At 41.8% G+C, this 21,790-nt stretch overlaps 1 protein-coding gene and 1 long non-coding RNA gene across 3 annotated transcripts in view; both read left to right on the top strand.

The window, feature by feature from the left end:
• LOC134653613 (uncharacterized) overlaps positions 1-21,790 on the top strand; it is a 381,090-nt gene that overhangs the window by 52,844 nt on the left and 306,456 nt on the right. The window lies entirely within an intron of this gene.
• Positions 190-21,414, top strand: LOC134653574 (mitochondrial genome maintenance exonuclease 1-like). Of its 2 annotated transcripts, XM_063508963.1 has the most exons (5): positions 190-491; positions 829-1,281; positions 2,200-2,413; positions 20,439-20,784; positions 21,265-21,414. In XM_063508963.1, exons 1-4 carry the CDS (start codon positions 290-292, stop codon positions 20,776-20,778), a joined length of 1,209 nt encoding a protein of 402 aa, XP_063365033.1. In that variant the 5' UTR covers positions 190-289; the 3' UTR covers positions 20,779-20,784; positions 21,265-21,414. The 2 variants fall into 2 exon arrangements, with proteins under 2 accessions (XP_063365033.1, XP_063365034.1); XM_063508964.1 differs by lacking the exon at positions 21,265-21,414 and having other exon boundaries at positions 20,439-20,789.

Raw genomic sequence — 21,790 nt, 5'->3', positions numbered from 1 at the left:
GTAAAATTTTATTATTCTCATATGAATGTCCTTCGCTGAATGCCTTCGCCCTCCCTTCGCCCTTCATAACTCGTCATGGCAATTGTCAATGTCATTTCAATTCAAAAATGGCGTTGGATCTGTCAGCACTGTCAGCAGAGATTTGACAGCCATGTAACTTGATTTTCTACCTGCCTGCAATTCTGTTTTACCATCTGTTCTAGATTTCTAGTGCTCTATATTAGCGTCCTGATTCTCTAAAAATACTTCTTAAAGCGAAAAACAAAGACAGAATTTATCTTTCTTTAAAATGTTACGACCTATATCGGCAATTGGCCGAAGAATTTCGTTATCGAGTAATTCGAAGGACTCGATCAGGACTAAAGTGGTCCGTCCCGCTTCTCTCTTGAAACCGGCAGAAAAGATTAAGCTGTACAATAAAGAGAACAAAGAGCTTTTCGGCCCGTTATTGGAGACAAACAAGCAGAGGAAACAGAAATTACGGAAGTCTGGTAAGTGCAAATCGATTGTAAGGTTTCTGCAACCTTGGCGAGATTTATTACAACTTTCTACTCAACTGAAGGTAAAAATAGGCTGGTTTGCCATGTGAGAAGTCATATGACGTTCACATTTACTCATGAAACAAAGATTTGACGCGCGTCTACTCTAATTGCTTTGTTTACTTGGTCGTTTATATTTGTATTCACGGGCCCGTCTGTTTTATTGCGTATCAACCGCATGCAGATAGTCGTGCCTTGCCAATTACAATCATATGACATTACGCTACTGGCGCCGTGAGTTATACACGCGTAGATGCGCCACATTCTCAGTTTATACTTATCTTTGCAGCTAAAAATAGCAAACTCGCGGATCAAAACAACGGAGCGTCGGCGTCTAGCGAAAGTGCAGCGAAATTCGACGGTAGCGCTAAGAAAAATGATATAACCGGCCTCAAATACAATCCTGTTTTGCCGGTGGAGATTTTTAAAAGAAAAATGTGGCAGAATACGAGGACTTGTGTTAGTTTTGTGGGTGTGCTGTTAAATAATGCTAGTGTGAGAGGTTTGAAGACTTCAGCAGCCGTCAGTGCGGCTAGAAGCACGGCTGCAGAGCAGGGTTATGTGTCAGAGGACAAGATACTTCAGATCAAGCCCTACAGAAATGATTATGCCCAGCAATATCCGTCGGTGACTCTGATTCTGAACAAAACTATGACAAATGAATCTAGGGCAGCATTAGAAAAGTGGAAACAGGAAAGGATTGCTGAAATGGGACAAGAGGAGTTTGATCGATTTTATCAAGGTAAGAGTCATTTACCATTTCATGTATGCCACCAAACTTATCAGTTTTATTAAAAAGAGTAGTGGTTAATGCCACTCCCACATAATTATCTGTATAATGTTATTGACAATTGACTCATAGATATTTATTTCCTTAAGAATTACAAGTGATATTTGTACTTCTATTTGTTTATTATAAAGTACATAACTTCTAAATAGGTGTTCATGTACTGTACTACACTGCTATGTATATTGTGATCTGTATTTATATGATAAATATCATGACTAGGATCTTTCCTAGAGAGTAGAGGGTCCCACTGCTGGGTAAGTGTGACTAGGGGATAGGTATTTATAATTTTTTTTGAAATATTGATTTACCCTGCAGACACAGTTATCAGTTTTAACCTCATATACAAAGCATTGAAGCTAGATGCAGCTAGGCGATTTTTTTTTTAAGAATGGCATAAATTGGTAGATAATATACAGTAATTGGCGTTTTGTTTGCCACCTGGGAATGCCACTCTTTGCCAAGTGGCACACTGAGTTAAGAAGTTAAGAGACATACTCTAACTCAGAATAAAAGAGCTTAATAGATAGGTAGATATTTTATAATTATATTAGTTTCATTTAAATAGCATTTTTTCAAACAGTTTAATCGGTATTGTGAACTTAATGACGTATCCATAATTCCATATTACCATTAAATAACGGCCTCCTAGCCTAGTTGGCAGTGCGTTTAGTGACCCGGCCTATGAAGCAGGACTCAGCAGCAGGTCCCAAGTTCAGGTCACACCAATAATGGTTGGGAAGATCTTATGGGTCATGGATCAAATTAAAAAATTTTGTTTCAAAATGTATTGGCAGCATTACATACCTATATGCTGCCAATTAAATAAAATTACAATTTCCTTTTAATTCATACAATGTTTCTTTTTGGCAGCTCAATTGGCTCTCGGCTCGAAATTCCACAGCACGCTCAAAGACTACTTCACTCAGCCGAAGTCTCAGCACCGCATAGAGAAAGATGTGGAGCCGGTCTGGAATTCGGTAGCGGAGGTCTTGAAGCACATATCATCTCCGAAAGCCATCGAGTCCAACGTAGTTCACCCAGTTTTGAAATACAGAGGGGTATTTGATGCTATAGCCTATTATGAGTAAGTATTTATTATTAAGTATTGTTTGCTAAATTCTGACAAACCAATTTAGAGACACATGTCTGTATGATGGTCGCGATTTAACGCCTTGTTAGTCATCACTCATCAATCGTCATGCTCTTTGTTAAAAGTATGAAGTAGGTAGGTGTAGTAGGTATACGACCATACATTACTAAGGTAGTGTGTACATATTTTTGGCACTTTAATACCAGTACAGTCCATACATGTAAATAAAGTTGAAACATTTAATGTCAAGTTCAGTAATAAAGATATGTAAAAAAAGCGGCCAAGTGCGAGTCGGACTCGCCCATGAAGGGTTCCGTATTTAGGCGATTTATGACGTATTAAAAAAAAACTACTTACTAGATCTCGTGCAAACCAATTTTCGGTGGAAGTTTACATGGTAATGTACATCATATATTTTTTTTAGTTTTATCATTCTCTTATTTTAGAAGTTACAGGGGGGGGGACACACATTTTACCACTTTGGAAGTGTCTCTCGCGCAAACTATTCAGTTTAGAAAAAAATGATATTAGAAACCTCAATATCATTTTTGAAGACCTATCCATAGATACCCCACACGTATGGGTTTGATGAAAAAAATTTTTTTGAGTTTCAATTCGAAGTATGGGGAACCCCAAAAATTTATTGTTTTTTTTCTATTTTTGTGTGATAATCTTAATGCGGTTCACAGAATACATCTACTTACCAAGTTTCAACAGTATAGTTCTTATAGTTTCGGAGAAAAGTGGCTGTGACATACGGACGGACAGACAGACGGACAGACGGACAGACAGACAGACATGACGAATCTATAAGGGTTCCGTTTTTTGCCATTTGGCTACGGAACCCTAAAAAGTAGTGTCCGACCGAAGGTTCGGTTTCGGTTTCGGTTTCGGCCAAAAAATCATGTTTCGGCCGTAGTTTCGGTTTCGGCCAAAAAACGGCCGAGCCTTTCGGCCGGGCCGAAACATACGCAATGGTAATTCGTTCTATGAAACTGAACTATGTGACAAAGACCCACAATACCCACGTTGGTTGATATTTACCAAAGTTCCGAAAAACTCATTGGTATGAGCCGGGGTCTGTAGTGTTTGTACCTGCGACCTTTGGATTGAAAGTCTGCTACGTTTAAGCTGTGAGGTTTAAATTAAAACAAATAATCTCACTTGATAACAATTTATTTATCGCTCAAAACGTCGCAAGCATTCGAGAAGATCGTCGAAGGGTCAAAGTCCGTTAACCGTCTGATTTCTACTCCCGGTTCACGAAAGTAGTCGCTGCCCACACGCTAGTACTTCCCTGGCCCGCTGTGTTGCTGTGAGCGATGAAGGACTGAGGGACGTCAGCCGTGTTCCACCAGGGTCAGCACCAGGTCGTCAGGGTCAGCGCGAGCGTGTCATCGTCGGCCTTCTAGCCGTGCTATTGAACCCTGGAATTATTTTAGCTCGCCTTAGTAATTAACCCACGAAACGGCTCCCTTGACTGTGACCGGCTTGAAGAAGAAGAGCAGAAACGGAAGAGAAAGTACTGCGTGATAGCCGTGAGAATGCCTTGGTGATGTTAAAATGTCACAGTCAGGCGGAGCTTACAAAATGAGCAGTTAAGCATATAGTTTTTAAAAACATACAAATTACAATTTTAATCCTGCTTTTAAATAAGACAGAAAAACATTAACACTAGCATTTAAGATTTGCAAGCGAAACTAAGCACCTATTAAACTACGCTAAGGAAGTTCATAATCAAACAAAGAAAAGATCGTTACAACTTAACGGTAAATAACCGTTGAACACACATTCAAATTTACTACTCCCTAAAGCACTCTTAAATGTTCAACACTTACCCAAAGGGGTTACACTGGCTCTAACTTTCATTACATGTACTAAACGAGTACAGAAACTGAGGCAATTTACTAAGCCCTCATTAAAATATAAAATTGTATGCGCTGCGAGTGCGCGGCTTGCACGGACGCTGCGAGAGAGCGACGTGCGCCTGCGTTGAATCTCAGAAACGAATGAATCGCCGGACGGACCGCGGCGCGGCAGCCAGACAGCGCGGGGGGAAAGCGCGGCAAGGGGCATGGAACCGGTCGGTGGCCCAAAAACTGATTTGCGCGGCGAGTACAGTCAGAAGCGCAAATAACAAGTTGAGATTTTAATTAGAACACACGTAATTACTTTAATCCCTAGATTAGTGTAGGTATCAAGTAAATGTTAGGTAAGTGTTAAAATATCGTACTTGTAAAATAATGTACTTATATTAATGAACGCAGAAATAATTACATACGATTAACCTAGGTTACGTAACATTTATGTTACAGTACCCCGGCGCGCCATGAAGGATTTTATTACCCTTAAGGAATAAAATCCGTGAAGCCTGGTTCCTGTAATTACACTGACGTTACATATCTTTCATACTTCACGCTTACATTACCACGTTAGCAATTACCCTATAGGCTTAATCACCACGCTCGATTCCAGAAAAATTATAAGGGTTTCCCGTTGCAAGAACTGGAGACCATACAAGAACCGTTACCTAAAGATGTCAAAGCGCAATGTAATTATCTTCAACAACAAATTTGAAGTGTGATCAACAGACATAATACTAACTAAAAATAATAAGTATAATAACCAACTACTTATTAAGACCCACTAACTTAAGATCCTTAACATGCCAAGTACCAAGATCTTTACCCCCTAAATCCTGCAAAACGTATACCAGAGGTGACTTTTTCCCAATAATCCTAGCCTTTATAAATTTAGGAGCCAGTTTCTTTGTGAATTGCTTGCCCTTGTCACTCAAGAAATAGGCGCGCTTCATAACTATATCGCCCACCGAAAATTCCACAAGTTGACGTCTAAGATTGTAGTGTGACGTACTTCTTTCATGAGCGTGCCACAGTTTCTTTTGCACGTCATCAAAAATAGCGGAAAGGCAACCCAAGTTTTCGGCGTAGATATCGCGTGGTAGGAACAACACCTCGTGTCCGATATCGTTGTCCGTATAATGTGTCCCACAAGGTACTAACTCGCGACCGTACACCAGAAATGATGGTGCATACTTCGTGACCTCGTTGACGGCGCTATTTATGGCAAATTGAACCCTGGGAATAAATACGTCCCAGGATCTATGGTCATCCTCAACAAAGGTGGAAATACAAGTAATAATCGTACGATTGTAACGCTCTACCAAATTGACCTGCGGACTATATTTCGGAGTAAAAAAAACGTTTGGAACATTATAGGATTTGAAAAAATTATCCATAACCTTCCCCGCAAATTGTGGTCCATTGTCCATTAGGACCGTTTGTGGTATCCCGTGCACTAGAAAAACAGAATCCTCTAAGTTTTGTACAATCACCTCCGCAGTAGCCTGTTTAAGCGGGAAAATCAAACAATATTTCGAAAAACAACACGTGACAACTAGAATGTAGTTATTTCTTTTCCTCGTAGTTGGCAACGGGCCCATCAAGTCAATAGAGATCATCTGGAATGGTCGTGAGCACTGTTTTGGCCTACCCATCACCCCTAAAGTTTGGTGGTTCTGAACCTTATATGCCAGACATTTGTCGCACGATCCAACAAACTGAACAACGTCCTGATACATACGAGGCCAATAGTAACGTAAACAAAGTCTACGGTAAGTTTTAAAAATGCCCATGTGCCCTGCTGAAGGTTCGGAATGATTATCGGAAACGGTTGATTGACGTAACTCCATAGGAACAACCAACTTCCATGAAAATTCTGACGTAAGATTATGCTTATTTTTGGACAAGCGGTATAAGGAATTGTCCTTAATCATGAAATTTGGAAAATCAATTGGGTTATGAAGGCAACCGTTGAAAATATTAGTGTACCAAGTATCTCTGGAGGTCAGATGAGAATTTGAAGTACTAATAGCACCAACAGACGCACGAGATAACGCATCCGGAATGACGTTATCCACTCCCCTACGGTGTTTGAGAACAAAGTTAAATGCTGAGAGACGAACACCCCAACGAGCCAATCTTCCGGTGGGATTGTTAATAGACAGGAACCATTTAAGTGCACTGTGATCAGTGTAGACCGTGAAAGGCTGTCCATTTTCCACGTAGCAACGCCAATACTCCAACGCAGTCACTACAGCTAAAGCCTCGCGTTCGGTTATACTGTAGTTCTTTTCAGCAGCGGTCAAGGCCTTCGACATGTACGCGATCGGGTGCTCCTTACCATCGATAGTCTGGGTCAACATGGCACCTAACCCGTAATTGCTGGCATCACAGTGTACCTCAAACGGCTTAGAATAATCCGGACAGCAAAGCACCGGAGCAGAAACAAGTCGCTCCTTAAGTTCCCTGAATGCAGAGTCTGCCTCCGAGGTCCATTCAAACGGCGGAGAGCCCTTCTTTGAAGAAGTAAGCTTGTTTAAAGGACCAGCAATTGTACTGAAATTAGGTACAAAACGCCTGTACCACGTAGCAGTCCCTAGAAACCTCTTGACCTCCTTGCGACAAGTTGGAGTAGGATAATTTAAAATAGCCTCGACTTTTTCCGGATCCGTTCGTAAGCCAGAGCCATCAACCACATAACCGAGATATCTAAGCTGGCTGTTAAAGAAACGACACTTTTCTAAGTTAACCGTTAAGTTAGCTCTCTTTAACTTATCCAAAACGCGTAAGAGTAATGTTACGTGACTATTGAAATCCTCGGAAACCACTATTATGTCGTCCATGTAGGCGAATACTTTAAGACCGAACTCTGAGAATAACAGGTCCACTAATCTTTGTTGAGTAGCAGGAGCGTTAGTCAGGCCGAACGCAGTTCGCTTAAAGTGAAAGGTACCCCTACCAGGAACATAAAATGCCGTCTTGTTCCTATCCTCCGGAGCTATCTCAATTTGCCAGAACGCTTTGGACAAGTCAATACAAGAAAGATAACGAGCATCCCTAAGGTTATCCAGAATTTCGGAAATATAGGGCAAGTTATAAGCGTCACGCTTTGTCACCGAATTAAGCTTACGGCTATCGAGACAAAATCTAGGTTGTCCGTTCTTCTTGGTGACGATCAATACAGGCGAAGACCAAGCGCTCTCGCAAGGCTCAATTACATCAAGAGAAAGCATCTCGTCCACCTGCTCAACTAAAATGCGTTGCTTTTCAGGAGATAACCGGTAGTAGCGCTGACGAATTGGACTCGTATCGCCAGTATCAATGTGGTGTGTAATTAAATTCGTTACGCCTAAACCTTTACTACGAAAAGAAATATCCTCAAACTGTTTTACTACATTGTCCGCCAATAGTCTCTGTGAGTCATCCAAATTGTCGTATCCCTGAATGAAGGTTTCACGATCAGGTTTGGTGACACTCCAAACCGACGAAGCACCATCATTCACGATGATAGCACAAAGTTGCTTGGGTACTATATCAAAAGCACGCCAAAAATCCCAACCTAAAATGAAGTTATTCACAACAGCCGGCACGATAAAAGCCTTCACAACATGAAACTGGTTATTAAAGTTAATAGGTAACTCTATGTAACCCTCACATCTATAAACGCTACCACCCGCTGCAGTAATCGAAGAACAGCTTCCGCTCATTATCTTAAACCCATTGTCAACGAGTACTGAATGAGCACCGTTGCCAAAGATTGTTACCGCAGAGCCAGAGTCCAACAACCCTGACAAAGTTAAATTACCGACTTGCACTGAGACGTAAGGCCTGTCATCATCCTCTAAATTTTGCCTCAGAATTGTGTCAACCCTATATGACCTAAAGAAAAGATTAACTGTACGCAACCAATCCTGCCAGTCCTCCTTATCAAATTTAGGTGTAGCACAACTATCGACACAATTCTGCTCTATCCGTTTTTTGGATCTGAGTTCTTATTTTTAATGCAATCAGGACAATCAGGAGATTTTACGCCCTTACGACCGCAAACAAAACAAACAATGACATCCTTATTCACTGTACATTGTCTCAAATTATGAGTATTCACCCGGCATCTCGGACAATAACGTGCCTTCGGCTCGGATTTAGTGACCGCAGCTACATAACTAGGAGTATTATTTGCTTTGCCATTAGTACTACCGCTATAGTTGCTATTACTCTGAGCATGCGATTTATTATAGTTTTGATTAAACTGTTTATACTTATAATTATAATTATTGTAATTGTTCCCATATGAATTAGTAGCAGAATTATTCTTATTTTTAGAAGAACCGCCAGAGTAGGCGAACTCTGGGGCCAGAGTATCAGAAGACGCACGTGGGGGTTCTTTGAACTGAGAAAGGCGTGACTGAATGTTCTCATAGTTCCTACATACATTTTTGAGCTCCTCAATAGTCTTAATTTCAGAAACGGAAGATAAAGTGCTCGCGTAACAAGGCCGTATATTGTGCAATAAAATTTCCAACCTCTCATTCTCAGGCAAAGGCTTAGTTAAACGAGAGAAAAGACCAGACATGATCGCTAGGTAAATCACTATATTTTCCGTTTCCCCCTGTGTACGTGCCCTGATTTCATTGATCAGCTTGAAATCATAGCCAGCATGACAAAAATCCTGCCTCAAAAGTACAACTAGGTCATCCCAACTTGTTACCTTTTCCCTAACGCTGCGAAACCAATGAAGCGCATTGCCTGTAAAAATTTCAGTAGCATTATGAAGAATCTTGCTACTCGAAATGTTCCTTGCCGCACAAAACTCGGATACGCGCTGAATGAATGCCCGCACAGAGGTCTGACCGTCATATCTTAACTTTGAGAACTTATTCGCGTCGTTACCCTCACACGTCACCGAGACATTAAGAGGCGCCGTTAAAGTGACAGGAGAAGCCTGCACACCAGTGCTAGTGGTGAATGGATCAACCACGTCCCTAAGGGAACTGGCGCGGTCCGAGAATTGCCTAAATAAGCTGACACATTGATCATAAGCCTCTTTCTCTACCTCCTCGACACAAGTCACGCGATTAAGCCGATGATAGACGTGATTGATCAAATTCTGTGCTCGGAGCAAGGAACTTCTATTGAGAGGTTTGGAATCAAGCAATGTATTGACCTTCTCCAAAACAGAAGCCACCCCGTCTATATCCTCCTTCGCGTCAAACGGGCTAACAAGTATGTCCTCGGATGGAAAAACGGGACCACATTTGGCTATCTGCTTACGCAAGTCTTGGACTGAAGCAGCTGGAGTCTCACCCCGTATAGCCACTTCGTACTCTAATTCACTTTTTTGAAGAGACATAAATTTTATGGAATAAGCCATTACGAACTATTATTAAATAAACTTTGGCTAAATGTTGAACAATATTTAAAATAAAATCAAAATACTCCGCCTGTCACAATATAAAATGATAAAGCTACTAACGTTCTGGTTGAAAGTGTAAAAAAAACGGAAAGATGAAGAAAAGAAACAAAGCACAGACACAAAAATAAAAATACACAGAAAAAAGCGTTTAAATTGCAACTAATGCGTACGAAACCGAGTATTACCGAAATTGAGCCGTAAAAATAAAATTCCAAAATGTAGCAGACTGTACTAGCGGACAAAATTACAAATTACAGCCGTTAGACAACCGTTGCAAAATTATATATGAATATATTAAATTTAAATTACAAAAATACGTCCGACTGTACCCTGAGAAAAACCTAAAGTTAGTTACACAATTAAAAAGAACAGTTACGTACACTTTAGTTGCTGGCAACCAAAAAAAACTTAAAAAACGTTTCACAAAAAAATAAAAACGTAAAAAGAAACAAACACCAAGCACATGTACCACAACTACTTACCCGGGAGTAAAATCAGACTTTCAAAAAAAAACACGTAAGGGCGCCACTGCTACGTTTAAGCTGTGAGGTTTAAATTAAAACAAATAATCTCACTTGATAACAATTTATTTATCGCTCAAAACGTCGCAAGCATTCGAGAAGATCGTCGAAGGGTCAAAGTCCGTTAACCGTCTGATTTCTACTCCCGGTTCACGAAAGTAGTCGCTGCCCACACGCTAGTACTTCCCTGGCCCGCTGTGTTGCTGTGAGCGATGAAGGACTGAGGGACGTCAGCCGTGTTCCACCAGGGTCAGCACCAGGTCGTCAGGGTCAGCGCGAGCGTGTCATCGTCGGCCTCCTAGCCGTGCTATTGAACCCTGGAATTATTTTAGCTCGCCTTAGTAATTAACCCACGAAACGGCTCCCTTGACTGTGACCGGCTTGAAGAAGAAGAGCAGAAACGGAAGAGAAAGTACTGCGTGATAGCCGTGAGAATGCCTTGGTGATGTTAAAATGTCACAGTCAGGCGGAGCTTACAAAATGAGCAGTTAAGCATATAGTTTTTAAAAACATACAAATTACAATTTTAATCCTGCTTTTAAATAAGACAGAAAAACATTAACACTAGCATTTAAGATTTGCAAGCGAAACTAAGCACCTATTAAACTACGCTAAGGAAGTTCATAATCAAACAAAGAAAAGATCGTTACAACTTAACGGTAAATAACCGTTGAACACACATTCAAATTTACTACTCCCTAAAGCACTCTTAAATGTTCAACACTTACCCAAAGGGGTTACACTGGCTCTAACTTTCATTACATGTACTAAACGAGTACAGAAACTGAGGCAATTTACTAAGCCCTCATTAAAATATAAAATTGTATGCGCTGCGAGTGCGCGGCTTGCACGGACGCTGCGAGAGAGCGACGTGCGCCTGCGTTGAATCTCAGAAACGAATGAATCGCCGGACGGACCGCGGCGCGGCAGCCAGACAGCGCGGGGGGAAAGCGCGGCAAGGGGCATGGAACCGGTCGGTGGCCCAAAAACTGATTTGCGCGGCGAGTACAGTCAGAAGCGCAAATAACAAGTTGAGATTTTAATTAGAACACACGTAATTACTTTAATCCCTAGATTAGTGTAGGTATCAAGTAAATGTTAGGTAAGTGTTAAAATATCGTACTTGTAAAATAATGTACTTATATTAATGAACGCAGAAATAATTACATACGATTAACCTAGGTTACGTAACATTTATGTTACAAGTCGCACGCTCTTACCGCTAGGCACCAGTGCTCAAGGGAATAATAAGAAAACTATTGAAATAAAAATAAATGTGGATTATTTGTGTAATATTACTCGTTAGCGGTTTAGGTATAAGGTATAAGTAAGTAAATGTTTTGACAAATTGATTTTAATTTCAGACACATAAGTCAAGAAATAAAGACATTAGAACATTTAGAACCGTTTAATGGTGATTTTAAGACCAAACTTTGCAATTATTTTCTATCGAGCATCGAGCCGATGTCGTTCAATCATGTATCGAGTGCGGCCACGGTCTTAAAATATAATAAATATTTATTAACATTGTTGCAAAATGGCGCGGTTTTGGTATGAGATGCAATGCCAATTCACAACATTCAGGATCGAGCATAAATATCTATACTCGCCGGTAATAAACGGTACAACACGATAAAATAACCAAAGGATATCACGCACTGGACTGACCTGATACTGCAGTAATGGCGGAATCCTCTCGATGAGACTGGTTCTTCTTTTACGTTCAGCACCTTTTCTTCTCTCACACACCGGCCGGCGGTACGTTAAATAGTCTTAGGCCTTTTGTCACGCACGATATATCACTAAAACACTTAGTTTTGGAGGCTTAAAACATATAAAGCGATTTAAATCGATAGCGGTCGATACGCATGCCGCGGCGTCTCGCTAGTTCTCGTTTTTGCCAACAGAGGCGCTGCTGAGGCGTTGTCCTTAGCGTGTCGTCCGAGCAGTTTCGGACGATCCTATTGGCTAAAATGTCAATATTGTATCGTTATGAAGTGCGTTTTGGCTTTGCATCGATAAACGGTAGAAGCGCGCGGAATTTTGATTAATTAATTAAAAACTAAACGTTAAGAACGGAACATTCCGCCCACCAAAATACCAATGGGATTTTCCCGAAAGAAAAAGAAAACGTTACTTAACTATTGGTAAAAATACGATTTACGAAACTAATCTTAAAACTAGGGAACGTTGTTAATGGGAGCGATTATTCGGATGGAAGGGGACATAGTTTGACCAGGGGCCTTTTAACTAAGTTATCCTTCGCGGTTCGCACGGTAGCCACCCGAACTACTCCGTCAGGTCCGTTATGGAGAGAGACAACTCGTCCCAACGGCCAATGAAGAGGAGGTCGGTTCTCGTCTTTGATAAGTACGATTGAATTTACGGTTAACGGTGTTGAGTCTTTGGTCCATTTTGCCCGCAGAGTTAAGGCGTGTAGGTACTCATTTTGCCAGCGTTTCCAGAACTGCTGTTGGAACGCTTGGATGAGCTGCCATCGGTTTAGTCGATTAAGTTTAACGTCCGCGTAGTCAGAGTCTGGCACTGCGGTCAGGGGTTCTAATGTCAGGAAGTGACCGGGTGTGAGGACATTCAGATCGTTAGGGTCGGAACTTAAAGGACACAAAGGCCTCGAGTTCATAATCGATTCAATTTGGGTGAAACATGTCGATAATTGTTCGAAGGTTAAGACCTGGTCGCCAACGATGCGATATAAATGTGTCTTGGCGGCCTTAATCTGGATCTCCCATATCCCTCCAAAGTGTGGAGCGGACGGGGGGTTGCGTTTGAAAGTGATACGTTCTGCGTGCGAGGCTCGTTCGATACATGCCGCTAGTTGTGAGCTCGCGCCGACAAAGTTAGTACCACAATCCGAATGTATGACGTTACAACGGCCACGGCGGGAAACGAAACGACGTAAGGCTGCGATGAAGCCATCGGTTGATAGCGTTGACACTACCTCCAAGTGCACGGCCTTTGTGCTTAGGCACACAAACAGGCATAAGTAAGCCTTGTCGATTTTCGCACCGCGATGGGATCCGAGTTTGATGCGAAATGGACCACCGAAATCAACGCCGACTACAGAGAACGGTTGCAGAGGCTGCGGATGAAGACGATAGCAACGGATGCATTTCGACAGCTGGTGTCGTATCGCTCGCCTAGCCGCGAGGATCCAGAATTGTTGCAGGACTAAATAATGAGTCGTATTTAGACCAGGATGAAAGGTTTTCCGATGGACGGATTCGATTACGCGTGTCGTAAGTACACACTTTCTAGGCAATAACGCAGGGTGCTTATGTTCGAATTCTAAGCCGGAGCGCGCAAGTCGTCCGCCCACCCTGAGAATGCCTTGGTCGTCTAGGAACGGATTTAGTTTGCGAAGACTACGAGGTAGCTGTTTTCGCAACCTAAGTTTCGATATGACATCGGAAAAATGACGATCTTGGAAATGCTTGACGATTTCTAGTAGCGCGCGATGGCGCTCGATGTCCGTTATGAGCAAGCTCTCAGATCGTGAAGCGGTGCTACGCGCGTTGGTACAAAACCTACGCACGTAAGCTAGAATGCGACAGACTTTGTCCAACGACGAATATCTCTCTAACAGCTGATCGATTATTGACGTTTGCTTGATAGGTTCGGTTTGGCTTGTTACGAGAGTTACACGACGCTGTTCGGAAAGTACGACGTTATCGGTGTTGCGATCTTTCGATAGATCTGTTGGCCATTCAGACGGTGAGTGAGAGAGCCACTCTGGGCCCGCCCACCATAGCGTATTGGTGAGAAGTTCCCGAGGCATCTGCCCTCGTGAACAGATATCTGCGGGATTCGTTCCAGAGGAAACGTGTCTCCAGCAAGCGGTAGGAACGATGTCCTGCACGTGGCTAACACGATTTGCGACGAATGTCACCCAACGAGAGGACGGAGCGCGTAACCAAGCCAATGTAACGGTTGAGTCGCACCAAAGGTAAGTTTCTTCGACAGGCAGCCGCAGCGTGTCCTTGACGAACTTGATGAGATCTGCAAGCAGCACTGCTGCGCACAATTCTAATCTGGGCAAAGATTGTTTCCGGAGAGGACAAACTCTCGCCTTTGCGCAAACGAGGTGGACGCGAACGGAGCCATCAGACTCGGTGACACGTAGATATACGACGGCGCCATACGCTACCTCAGAACTGTCACAAAATCCGTGCAACTGATACGATTGAGCACCTTCGATGGTGAATTTGCGAGGGATTTTCAGATCTCTAACTTGAGGAAGTTGCTGAGAGAAATTGCTCCATTGGGACACAATTTCCGGAGGAGGAGTTTCATCCCACGAAGAGCCGAGAATCCAAAGTTTTTGGATCAAGGCTTTGGCTTGGATTGTCAATGGAGACAAGAAACCCAAAGGGTCGAAGATTCTGGCGACCTCACTTAGAATCGTTCGTTTGGTACACGGTTGATTCGAAGGTTGGACGTTAAAAACGAACGAGTCTGAAGCGGGTTCCCATTTAAGGCCAAGGACCTTAACGGTGGTGTCTTCGGCTTCGGTAAATGCGATGGCGTCCGAGAGACACATTTCCGAGGGCAAATCCCTAAGAAGTTCGGGTCGATTGCTTACCCATTTTCGTAGCTCGAAAGCGCCGAGCTTGAAAAGTGCGATAACCTGTGACTTGATGTCACAAGCGTCATCCAGCGAAGAACTTCCGGTAACGACGTCATCGACGTAAATATCGGAAGTTAGAACGGTTTTGGCCTTCGGGTGCTTATGACCTTCATCGTTGGCCAATTGCTGGATCGTTCGGCAAGCAAGAAACGGAGCCGAGGAGACCCCGTACGTTACGGTGTTCAATACGTATTCCTGAAGAGGCTCATCTGGATGAGCTCGCCAGAGAATACGCTGGTAATCCCGGTGATGCGGAGCAACGTTAATTTGACGGTACATTTGGCGCACGTCGGCCATAAAGACCACTTCGTGCTCCCGGTAATGAAGAAGAATCTCCGCAATGTTGGATTGTAACTTTGGGCCTGTTAATAGCGAGTCGTTAGCAGGCACCAAAGTCATGTGACCACTTTCGATGTAGTCGGTCATGAAATCAACATATTGTTGTTTCAAGTCTGAATCACGAGAAAGGCGCTTTTCGATAGCATGGAAGCGTCGTAACGCTATCTCCCGAGAGCCTTCAAACACAGGCTCAGCGTTATCTTTGAAGGGGAGACAGACGACGTACCTACCAGTCTCGTCACGGTAATGCTCGTTTGTGAAACTATTTTCACAGAGCTGTTCATCTGGGGTTAATCGGGAAGAATGTGGAACGGTATCGATTTCCCAGAAGCGTTGAACGATATTGTTTAAGCTGTCATCCTTATTAGGTGTAGGTACACTTAATAAAGACGACGATGCTAGTCGGATTCTTCCGACAATCAGCCATCCGAAGACAGAGTTGAGAGCACGCGGTTTATTGACGCAGCGTTTCAAACGTTGGTCGAGAAGTGACTCAGCAAAGACATCGGCAGCGAGCAAGACATCAATTGGACCAGGAATATCAAAACCAGGATCAGCTAACGGTAATGTTTTGAGTTCTTCCCATCCACTCGTATTGAGTCTTCCGATTGGTTGTTCATCACAAATGTGCGGTGAAACAAACATTTCCAGGCGAAAATGTACGGTATCCTTGGCACCTATATCGCATGTGACCTTGCCAGTCACTGTTGCGGGTGCACCTCCTAGGCCGCAGGGCCCCTCACTAGTCGGTGTAGGCTCCAACTTTAGCCGTTGAGCCGCTTGTGTAGTGAGAAGATTGTTTTGACTCCCGGCGTCCAATAACGCCCGGAATGTCTGAAACTCGCCTGAAGCATCACGAATTTGGACGAGCGCGGTTGCCAGTAGCACGGTCGTATTCGAAGGTGAATTGGACGGAGTCAACGATTCTTTAGCCAGTAAGACGACTGAGCTTGATTTTTCACCAGAAGGTTCAGAATTGCTGGCAGCTTGTTCCCGGTGCAACAGAGTGTGGTGCTTCCGCTTGCATTTCTGACAAGAGAATATCGATGTGCATTGTCGCACTGAATGAGACGCGTTAAGACAGTTGTAGCACCATTTCCTCTCCGTGGTAATAGCCATTCGTTCATCCACCGATTTAGCTATAAAGTCCTTGCAGGCTGATATGTTGTGCTCTTCACCACAGAAGGAACATTTTCGGACAACTTTCGGAGTTCCCGAAACTTTCGGTTTCACCTCTTGTTTGTCACCACCCTTTGGAAGGGGGTTCACGGTAGGAGAGAGGAGTGTATGCGTGACGCTATGTCGCTTCGGTTTCTGTAAAGTTCCCGTTGCCTCTTTAGAAGTATTCGCGTTTTTAGAAGTAACGGCGGTAAAGTGCGTATCGCGCAACAAAGCTTCGCTTTTCGCGTGTAAAAATGCCCTAATTTGCTTGTACTGAGGCATCTCCACGTTGGTGTGTTTCTCCTCAAACTCGCGTCGCAGCTTTGTATCTAACTTGGCTAGAATATTATAACACAGGACAAAGTCCCAATGTTCGGTCGGTAACTTCAACTGTTTTAAAATAGTTAGATTTTCATCGATTGTATCTAGCGCGTGTCGAAAATCTTGAGCGCTAGTCGTTTTAAAACTGACATCTAAAATGTCACGCCAACACGTAAAAGCTAAGTCGCGTTTGTCCTCGTAACGGGACTTGAGAGCCTCGTATGCACTTGAATAATGTTCACTTGCAACAGGAAACGTTCTGATTAACGATAAAGCGTCACCGCGTAAAACGGACACTAAATAATGAAATTTCTCAATTTCACTCAAAAGGGTCGATTCGTGAATAAGCGCATTGTAAGTCGCGATGAACTCGGGCCATTCCTTAATAGTACCCGAAAAGGTCGGTAGCGAAATTTTTGGAAGTCGCATATTACTACTATGCGAACCCGGTGTTATGTCCTGTCTCGAAATACCCGGTTGTTGAGACGAACACGGTGAAAATTTACGCTGTAAGGCCACTACGTTAAAATACGCTTCGTCGAATCGTTCCTGAATTTCGTTCTCACTGTCGTCGACCTCACCATCCCCTAATAGATCCGAAATGATAAGATGAGACTCTTGAAAACTATCAGCGATATTTTTTATCTCCTGACAATATGAAAGAAATAATTCAACTTGTGAATCATCGGTATTGGCTAAGGTCCCTATTTCCAAAGCCTTCGCTATACGGTTATACGCTATAGTTCGTTTACGTCGTAAACTCGGTAAGTTGTTGACAGTGTAAGTTGTATCGGTACCTTTTTTACCTACACTGGATTTAGATTTACGCCTTGTTAGGTAAGACATTGTTTAAGGTTAGAAAACAATGTTTACTAAATACGCAATAATATACGCTAAAACAACAAGCTCGTATTTAAAAACACTATACGTTATCAGTGATAGCACAATAAAAACAGCGTCGATGTTTGTATAATGCGGCAACTATTAAAACCGGCACCCCGAGTTCGCGGAATTAATTTAGTAAAATTAATCAATTTAGTCAATTTATACGAAAATGAACTCAAAAGGCACTCGGTACGGTTATCGATAATCGGTAAAGTCGATAGAAAATAAAATGAAAGAAAGTCCAGTATAAAAATGTTATAACACGAAATTAATTTGAGAAATCCGGAACTACTAAAGTTAATACCTAATTAAACGTTTACAATACCTATCTTCCGTTAAAGTTATTAATACGATAAGTTGGATTTCCAAAATATAATTACAATTTCCAATACGGTAAGTCGAGCGGTAAGAAATAAGAAAATTAGTCGAGTTATACGAATTCCGAACACCTGTGTATAAAACACGCTCAAGACCCGAGTCGCCGTATGCTACGCCTCGGACGTGGGGTCAAGTTATGTGGTTCTTTGAACAAAGGGAGAAGACCAACGAAACGCGTGATTGAACTACGTACAAAACTCCGTAAGACGGAGGTCTCGTTACACTGGGAAGTTAATTCTCAGAATACCCGTAGGTAGGAAATATTGTACCTAAGTTGTAGTTTTCGTTACAAAATTATAGGATTAGGTACTTAACAATTCGGTTATAAAACTTATAAATGATTCGGTATATTTCAATAGTTTTAGTGAAATGATTAAGCAGTTTTAAATTCGGTAGACGCTGGAGTAAGCGAGACAACATGAACCAAAGACTATGATTTTAACTTCGTAATTACGCGATAGATTGACGTTGCAATTCGTTTACACGGTAGGAAAGGATATTAAACGAGTATTAACGACAATGTTAGAAGGTTACGAAGTGAAATTGGTACTTGGTAGGCCGAGTGTGAATAGAGGTCAAAAGGTCGTTCCCGGGTTTCGGCACCAATAGATGTTGCAAAATGGCGCGGTTTTGGTATGAGATGCAATGCCAATTCACAACATTCAGGATCGAGCATAAATATCTATACTCGCCGGTAATAAACGGTACAACACGATAAAATAACCAAAGGATATCACGCACTGGACTGACCTGATACTGCAGTAATGGCGGAATCCTCTCGATGAGACTGGTTCTTCTTTTACGTTCAGCACCTTTTCTTCTCTCACACACCGGCCGGCGGTACGTTAAATAGTCTTAGGCCTTTTGTCACGCACGATATATCACTAAAACACTTAGTTTTGGAGGCTTAAAACATATAAAGCGATTTAAATCGATAGCGGTCGATACGCATGCCGCGGCGTCTCGCTAGTTCTCGTTTTTGCCAACAGAGGCGCTGCTGAGGCGTTGTCCTTAGCGTGTCGTCCGAGCAGTTTCGGACGATCCTATTGGCTAAAATGTCAATATTGTATCGTTATGAAGTGCGTTTTGGCTTTGCATCGATAAACGGTAGAAGCGCGCGGAATTTTGATTAATTAATTAAAAACTAAACGTTAAGAACGGAACAAACATAGGTATATATTTTTTGCTTTACTAAATCAAATAGTTTTTCTTAAAAGGGGCTACCTGCGGTTTTCATCGATTTTTGACAAGTTTTGAATCCTATCTCCTACTTTTGCACTACAGATAGATTTTTATAAGACAAACGCCTATCGGTTCTTCAATCTTTATCCCCATTATTGTCTACCGGATTTTGAAAGAAATTGATACTATTTTATGATTTTTTTAAACATTGTCTAAAAGAACACTTTTTTCGTAGGTATCTAGATTGCTGTGAAGGATATTACTTAAGTATACGAAATCTACTTACATATTTGGGTTCGTCTTTGACGTGTCGTAAAACGGTCTATGGTTTTAATTTTAAACGAATTAACACAAAAGTTATGGCCAGAAAACCAGTTTTTTGGCCTTAAATTGTTCAACTTTGATGCCAAATATCTCGAAGACAATGAACTTTGAAGTAAATATGGAATACTATATTGCTTAAAGCCGTTGCTGTTAATATGATAAGCTACAAAAAACATAAGAAAACTAAGGGATTCAGATCGAAGGTCATTGGCGTGGCGGAGCCCCTTAAGTAACATCAATTTTAAGGACATTGGGTGTTGACAGCCCCTTAATATGAGTTTAAAAGCGGTTTTATGAAATTTTTTCAACGATTTTAACAAGTCTTCAAAAGTTTCGGTTTCGGTTTCGGCCGAAACTAGAGCCAAAGCCGAACATTCGGTTTCGGTTTCGGTTTCGGCAAAAAAACATGTGTCGGTTTCGGACACTAAAAAAAAGTCGAGAAATAGGTTCATTACACTCATTACCATACTTTGTTTTGTAAATGTTGTCCTTAAACTCCTTAACCCTTTAATTTATGTGGCCATTGCCTGATTGACTTAGCAATAAATCAAATGCAGTTGATAGTGTGTTCAGTCTACAGTTGTCTTTTAGGGTGGCTACAGTTTGAATTTTTCCCATACAAACGATGAACCTCCCTATTGTCCTTGCAAATATTTATTTTTACCGCCAACATGGCCAGACTGCTACAGATTCTTTACAAAATAACAAAACAATCGGTTAATAAAATTAGCCATAATATGTAAATTTATACAATTTACATATTATGGCTGAAGATATTTTAACAGCTTGCTCATAAAGAAACAAGGCCAAATTCTCTGTGAAATTGAAAGGCTTATTTTTCTTGCAATACAACTCAGGATGAAGGCTAAAACGAAAACTGATTGTCCATTTCTTCAAAACATGTAAATCAAAACATTTTACAGAAAAGATTTGTCGTGCCACATGCCCTAAAATAGGTGTTAATATTTATTTATTTTTTAATTTCCAGAGACAAGCCAACCGTCATCGAATGGAAGAAATCCGACAAGCAACGCAAATCCATAGCCACGACCTACGACAACCCAGTCCAGCTAGCAGCCTACTTCGGAGCAGTCTGCAACGACCTGAACTACAAGCATTTGAACGTCCGGGACGCTCTCCTAGTCATCGCCTACACCGATGGTTCCAAAGCTGACTATTATCACCTCTCGATGGATAAACTGAGGGAACATTGGGCGCAGTGGCTGATACGGTTGGAGGCATATATGAAGAAACATGGACAGGACTCGGAGAAGATTTTGAAAGGCGGGAAGAGATTGTTTGAAGAAGAAATTGGGAATCTCCAGTAATTAATGGTGAGTTATAGTTTGTCAAAGGACTGTCTCATTTCAAACATAGACAGAGAGAATCATACTATCTTTCCAAATTTAATATTTAAATAAGTTTTTGGCGAAAATTTCATTTTTGGTACAAGCTTTTATCGCTGACTGTACTTTTCTTACGACAGACAATTAACTAATACTCATCGAGACAATTCTAAAAACCCCTAACACAATTAGGTTGCGTTGTTTCATCACAGAATTCCTATGGCCACCTCCTGTCTCCATCATCAGATCAGCTCGATGGTACCATAATATTGCATTGTCATCCGATTTATACATGCATGCAAAATTTCAGCTCAATCGGAAACCGGGAAGTGGATCAAATTTAACTTGCAAGATTTGATTACAGACCGACAAACAGACAACGGTCAGGTGAAAGTAAATAAAAGCTTGTAAAATACACACAATTATTCATGTAACACTTAAATAATACAATTCTTTATTTCTTTTTAGCGGGGATAAAGCTGATGATAAATTCAACTGAAGAAATAAAGAAGAACTAATTCAAGCTACTTGCTAAATTTGTGAGTCTCGATTAATGTAAGATTTGTTATGAAAGAAAAAAGACTGTTGTTGAAGTTGTAATCGATATAGTCTTCCCAAATTGAAAGAAAATTGGCTAGTTTTCTTAAGATCTTCCGGATCTGTTAGGGCCACTTGCACCATTTCACTAACCCGGGTTAACCGGTTAAACCTGAAATTACTATGGTTACCAGTACAATTTGACACTGGGTTAATGGTTTAACCGCGTAACCCCGGGTTAGTGGGATGGTGCAAGTGGGCCTTAGTTATGTTAAGGTCATGCTTGGATAAGATATAACATCCTTTCTTTCTATAAAAGTTACAGGACCTGCCCTAGTAGCATGGTCGCATTTTTATCATTTATCACCATGCCTGTCACGTTCTAACAAGTATGTGAGTGCGAAAGTGACGTGCTTAGTGATAGTCGATAAAAATGGAACCGTGCTGAGCCCGCTGT

This window comes from Cydia amplana, chromosome 13 (genome assembly GCF_948474715.1).
Source record: "Cydia amplana chromosome 13, ilCydAmpl1.1, whole genome shotgun sequence".
NCBI lineage: Eukaryota > Metazoa > Arthropoda > Insecta > Lepidoptera > Tortricidae > Cydia > Cydia amplana.
This window is presented reverse-complemented; position numbering and strand designations above follow the sequence as displayed.

What these genes read in the sequence shown, in the direction of transcription:
- LOC134653574 (XM_063508963.1), top strand. Translation starts at nt 290, where the DNA reads ATGTTACGACCTATATCGGCAATTGGCCGAAGAATTTCGTTATCGAGT. An exon ending in GTTTGATCGATTTTATCAAG is followed by an intron (nt 1,282 to 2,199) that starts GTAAGAGTCATT and finishes TCTTTTTGGCAG; the next exon opens with CTCAATTGGCTCTCGGCTCG. An exon ending in GATGCTATAGCCTATTATGA is followed by an intron (nt 2,414 to 20,438) that starts GTAAGTATTTAT and finishes TTTAATTTCCAG; the next exon opens with AGACAAGCCAACCGTCATCG.